Source organism: Arvicanthis niloticus, chromosome 23 (assembly GCF_011762505.2).
Source record: "Arvicanthis niloticus isolate mArvNil1 chromosome 23, mArvNil1.pat.X, whole genome shotgun sequence".
Lineage (NCBI taxonomy): Eukaryota > Metazoa > Chordata > Mammalia > Rodentia > Muridae > Arvicanthis > Arvicanthis niloticus.
The window spans coordinates 13,631,524-13,637,523 of NC_133430.1; the positions used below are offsets into that span (position 1 = coordinate 13,631,524).

At 52.6% G+C, this 6,000-nt stretch overlaps 1 protein-coding gene across 2 annotated transcripts in view; it reads right to left on the bottom strand.

The window, feature by feature from the left end:
- Positions 1–5,519, bottom strand: part of Tunar (transmembrane neural differentiation associated intracellular calcium regulator) — a 47,000-nt gene extending 41,481 nt beyond the window's left edge. Inside the window, exons 1-2 of one of the 2 annotated variants that reach the window (XM_076921267.1) lie at positions 5,207–5,519; positions 4,604–4,933 (exon numbers count right to left, since the gene is read on the bottom strand). In XM_076921267.1, coding sequence (XP_076777382.1) covers positions 4,604–4,615 — 12 coding nt within the window. In that variant the 5' untranslated portion in view covers positions 4,616–4,933; positions 5,207–5,519. Of the gene's footprint in view, positions 1–4,603; positions 4,993–5,206 lie in introns of those variants that run through there. The other variant, XM_076921268.1, reaches the window with a different exon arrangement.
- Between the last annotated feature and the right edge of the window lie 481 nt (positions 5,520–6,000).

The following is a 6,000-nucleotide window of genomic DNA, read 5'->3' on the forward strand; positions in this document are numbered from 1 at the left end:
ACCAGAGCAGCTTGGCAGTCCACAGGAGGTGGAAGGGGGGGGGGTTTCTTTTGTTAAGACATCACTAGGAAGACATGGGTAAAACTGACACCAGAACTGGACTGTCAGCTGCTGGAGAAAATATCCAGGCTGAGTTTTCATTCCTACAATGTAAAGCCACGTAGCCAGGGATCATGCGTTCTAGTGATCTCCCTTCAGTATCCATAAATTATGGGCTGCAGGTGGGACCGGGCAGTCTTGCATCCTGGGGAGGTCTGGTCTGAAGAAGTTCTGCAAACCCAACAGCAAACAGCAAAGAATAAAGACAGCTCAGCTTCCAAGGCCATCTTCGACGGCCACCCCACCACCACCATGCTCACACTCTGAGCACTTCAGAACCCACGCTCCCTAAGTCCTGAGCTTCCTCCATATTGAGGGTGGACTTTGAAAGCCTCACATTTATCCCCTGCCTGTGCTGTTTGGAAGGATTAACTCACTGGCTTCCGGTAGAAGCAGAAAAACCGACCTTTGAAAGTTTCTGTTATGTAACTTTTATCCTGTGTCCCTTGTCAGCAGGTATAGGCTTGCAGTGCCTTCTAAAGGGACTGGGGTGTCATCTGCCTACCACTTCCCACAGAACCCCAGGGGCATGTGGAACCTGGGGAAGTTATTTTCGCTCTTCCCCAAAGAACGGCTAGCACCAACCTTTTTAAGGTTACACTCGGCTTCGTTCTGACTCTCTTTAGGGACACACATATTTGACATTATTCGGTTGTTAAAAGAAATCTGACATCCTTTTTTTTTTTTTTTTTTTTTTTTAAAAAAGTACAATTCAGAAGTCTATCAATAGCTGAATCACTCCATATGGTCTCTGCCTCAAATCTTCCACATGCTTTTTTTAGTACAGTGGCATTATTTAAAAATTTGGGAGGAAGGGCACACTTTGGTTAGCAGACACTGCAGCACCAGAGGACACGAGTGACAGTGTGAGGTGGTTTATTCCCTCTCAAGTGTACTCTGAACAGCGGTTTAGATTGTGTCACTTGGATACTTCTGCCAGTTGAAGATTTCACCTGCACTCTGAGTCCAGCCGTGCACTCTAGTTCAGGAGCTGGACAATGTCTGCTCTGTAAGGTCCAAGGTGTTCAAGGTCTGGTGGCTGCTTCCTCTCTGTCTGAAAAATGACTTCAATACGAAGCCTTGACCCCAGCCAGCATGCTACCTACCCACATGCCACAGGAGGGCTGACTGCACAAAGACACTGACAGAAATACCAAGCTACGGTGCCTCAACACTTTGAAGCTTCCACGGAGCTCAGGGCGCTAATTAAATACTTCGAGTTTTCAAAACAAATGCAAGCAGTAATTATCATCTTCCCCTCCTTACCTTCCAGGAATAACCTGGGAAAGAGGCAAAATCCCCAAGTCCCTTGACTTTGAAACCCTGTATCTAGGACTTCATGTTCTTCCTACCCCACTGACCCAAATTACATAACCCTTCTTGTGTCTCCTGCCACATGGATCCCAGAGAGGGTCATGGCTCATTCCGCTGTTCTCAGGTATGTTTGGGGGAACCTGGCATGTGTCTCTCAGGATGAGAGACCCATCACCCTGCACTCAAGGGCGCTGAGGCTCCACTTAAGCCAACACAATGCATCTTTTAAAGTGTCCGGGTCTTCATTGTTTGTATGGATGTTTAATTGAAAGCGTTATGTAACCGGAGTGCACATAGAGTTCTGGATCTATTAATAACCGGCTGTGGACAAACTCTAAGGATTCTTTGAGTTGAGAGTGGAAGGACATCATCCGTTACTAACCATACACATGTATGTATAAACATAAAGCCCCAATCGTACAGAGCTGAGTCTAGGCCCAGAAGACGGGAATGAACTGACCCAGGCTACAAAGCCAAGTTCACAAGAGAATGAATGGCAGTTTCCCGGCCCCTTCCTCTGCTTGTGTATCTTGATGTGATCGGTCCACACAAGCATCTTCAGTGACAATCACTGTGTAACACGCAAGACCTCAGAGACTCACAGCACTTAGCATGCCTCACCAGCACAGAGGCCAGTGGCCTCTCTTCCTGTCAGACAGGTAAGCCCACAAAGGAATCGCCTTCATCTGATTCATTTATACACCATACCTACTATCCTCCTTCCCGCCCACAGAAATCCAAGCACCTCAGACATAACGTTAGCCAGAGGCCAGCCTAGGTACTGCGTGCTTGGCTTTTGAGAAGTTCTAAGAAGGAAGTGGGTATAGCCATGCAAAACTTAAAAGGAAAACTCTAGTGTGTGCTGTCCACTTTCATGGCACTGCGCACGTGTGTGGGGGAAAAGCAGAGCGTGAGATGTGAGAAAAACGAACGAATTAAAAAGTAAGTATCAGAGCGGGGAATCGATGGTGTGCTGTGTGATCCAGTTTTGTGTGCTAGCGGTATGATAGACGATCCAAAAATCGTTATTCCGTAATTATGTTGTCATCTTCGGGAGTGACTTAATGAAGAGCGTTTCTCTGCACTCATTTGTATTCAGAACGGTACCCGTTAATCATGAGGACCTAAAACACACAGCACTGGGAGATTAATGCCACTTCCAAGAAGCACTGCCTTCCCTCCACAGACCCCACGAGCACGTCAAAAATAAAAGAAGCTTTCCCCCCCAGTTTTGTGACTTTCAAATACCCACCAAACCCTGCTGGGAGCTGAGTTTCTGGGAGAAGGTGGCAGGTGTCCATTCGCATTGGGATTCAGTACTGCTTTAAAAGGTTCATTCATCTGTATCTTTAAAAAGACTGATGGCAACCCATTAATGTCCCATAGGTCAACTTGATGCACTTAGCTCTAGTTAACAGCCCCAAATAAAATGAGATCCAGTGAGGGTCTAAGCAGCCTGCTGGCACCCTTTTCCTCAAAGCTTCTCTGAAGGCTCACTGGTCACTAACAAAATTACCAGAGAGCAGAGGCAAGAGAGCAAAGAAAGTTCCACTAAGTTATCCTCACACTGATGTCTCAGGCTGGGATTCACTTGCAAACTGTAACTGATCCTTTTCAGAGGGCAGCAAGGCCTGTTGGCCACGCTGCTTCCCAGCCCCTTAATATGTCAAGGTGTTACACTGAATTTTCTCAGTTCTTAGGGGCCAAGGTCATCATCTCTTCAACTGAAATGCCTAAGCTATCCCATAACCCTAGTCTGGCCTCTAGGGACATTTTATAGCCATTATGTTTTTACCTACTAGATAATGCACTACGGCTGAGATAGCACCTCTTTGGCTTGAACCAGGCTCTCACCGCTCTTTTGTCCCAGAGTACTCTTCTTGGAAACCAACTATCAGGCCTGTGACCCACTAGTTCTTAGACTCACAGAGTTCTGGAGCTAGGAAGGAACTGAGACAACCCCCAACCCCTAACACAGGCATTGAGGCCTCTGTGGCAAAAGGTCTTCCACTGCTCCAAGACCATCACTTTCCACATGGTTTAGACAAACAAGTTAAATACTCAACCCCGTAAACAAGTGCTCAGACAAGGACCAAGCAGTTGCCCCCATAGAGATCTTGATTAGGAAAATCTACATGCATTTGGGGGAAAAGTCACGGGCTGCACAGGTGAGCAGAGAGCCTCAAGTCTGTATGAAAGCTATCCCCTCTCCCTCTAGGTTAAGAAGTGTGAAGTTTTGCTGACATACAGACAGATGGCAACTGTGAGTCAGGACGCAGGTGGCCCTTGCCTTATGGCCATTTGGAATCAGCCCCCCAGTCCCTGGTGAAGCGGCTATCTCTAATATCTGTACAACCAGCCTGGGTGGTGCTGATGGGTATTGCTCCAGGGAAAAGACTGAGGGTGAACTTGCTTGGGACACACAACATAGAAGGGGACACATGGGAGTAACTGAAACTGTTCAGCTTCCTCTAAGGGCCCTGGAAAACAGAGCCGGGAAAGAAACCACAAGGAAAAAGAATTAACAACCCCCGCCCCCTCAATCTGAACTAAGAGAACGCTTCCCAGTCACAGCACGCGTCAAGATTGCCATCACTAGAAGGAGAAGTGAATGGTACATCCATTCTCCGAGTCATTTCTTCCATCTCGGCAGTCATTGGAAGGAGTCGTCTCACACACATGCAGTGGCTCTTGAGACGGAAGCAGCCGGTGGAGGAAATGAAGCAGGCGTTTGTGACCAAAGGATCAGTTTGATGAGGTGGTGAGCACCTTGGTTCCCACCTTGTGACCTTGATTAACCCATTTAATATCTCTGGGCCTCAGTTTCTTCATCTGAAATACGGAGGAGAATCCTACTTCCTTGGAGCGGTTTGGAGATACACCGCCCAGCACTGCCTGGACACCCACCAAACATCCAGTTCCCCCTAGTGATTAAGTCTGAATCCAGGTTGCACACATAGATGCTTATCTAGAACAAACAGGTCTCTTGCCTGCCTGCGTGTCAAGCCCGCTGCCATCTCCCAGACAGCCCAGGAAAACACCGGGTCTTGAAAGCACCTAGGCAGTTTAGAAGCCAGGTAGGGTTTGGGGACAGATTCCAGGCACGGGGTAGTGGTTGGAGAGGGGGCGCAGAGGCAACCTCCGAGCCCTGTGAAGGGGCTTTGTTCCGGAGGCGAAGGGCCTGGCTTACCGAGAAGAGCATCCGGAGGCAGGTGGGGGGCGCGCAGGGCACGCAGCAGAGCTACTGCCCGGCCCGGGTCCGGGGCGCGGGAGCCAGAGGAAGGCGAGGAGAAAGAGGAGAGAGAGGTAGCCGTGGGTTCCTGCCTCATTCTCCCAAGCAGCGCAGACCCACTGGCCGCCTCTGGCTGAGGATGGCCGCCGGACACCGGAACCCAATCATGCTGTTCATGTCCCTGTCAGCGACTGGCGAGGTGTGCGCGAGGCTGGGTTGTCTGCAGGCGACACCCAGGGGCTCCTCATGCCCCGCGCCTGGGCTCGGCGGGAAGATCTGGGAGGGCGGCTGCGCCCGGGAAAGGAGAGAAAGAAAGCGTGAGAGAGAGCATTGAGCTGCGCCCCGCGGGGGCCGGGGGCGGGCAGCACCGCGCGCCCCACCCACCGCGCTCTGCGCCCCGCGCCGCGCACCCGCCGGGCAGCCGAGCCCCAGAAACTTTAGCACATGGCCGGTCCGCCGGCCACTGTGGCCCGAGCCGCCCCGCTGGTGGCGTAGTCCCCGCCCCAGCTCCAGATCGCAGCTTACCGGCGGCCACCGCAACCGCAGCGGAGGGTCGCCTACCTGGCCGTGCGGAGAGTGGTGCGGACCAGCGGGGGAGGAGAAGAGGGCGGCGACGTCGGGGTCCCCGCAGGGGAGGGGCAACTCCGCGGCAGCAATAGCAGCCCTTAAGGCTTTCAGGGAGGGGACTGCGAGCCAGCCGAGAGGGTCTGCAGGCTCCTATAGGGGAGGGTCAGTGCGTCCCCCGCCCCGCGGCGCAGATGCTGATGCTGACGACGCGCGCGGGCTTCCCCAGCCCGGGTCTGCGGAGCCAGCCCTGTTACCTAGCGACTCGCTCCGGGAAGCCCACGCTGACGCGTTAGGAGCTGGGCTGCGGCAGAGGGGAGGGGAGGGGAGGGCTAAGGAGGGGAACGAAGGGGGAGAGAAGGGGGAGCTCCAGTGGGAGAGGGGGCAGGGGAAGCTGGTGTTGCCGGCAAGAGAGCTCCTCCCTCTATTTCCACGTCGCTGCTGGGGAGTGGGCCGGGAAGACGTAGTCTCAGCCTGGTCCAGAGGAAAGGGGACCCGCTCCTGGGTGAGGGCTGATGGAGGGAAAACGGTGATGCAGGTTCCCCTGTACTGGGGTTACAGCAGCAGGTGGCGGCTATGTGGCCCATGGAGGCCTGATACTCATAGGAATGCAGAGGTGAGCCAGCGAATGTGGCCGTGGGTGTGTGGGTGGGTGTGAGACGCCCCCACCCACATGGAGTGTTTGGAGACCCAGGACTTGGGTGAGAGAGGCGCCTCCCCTTTCCTGGCCTGCCTCCCTCCTTCCTAGACATTTTGCTCTATTCTCATCATGGAAGCTCTGGACTATCTCA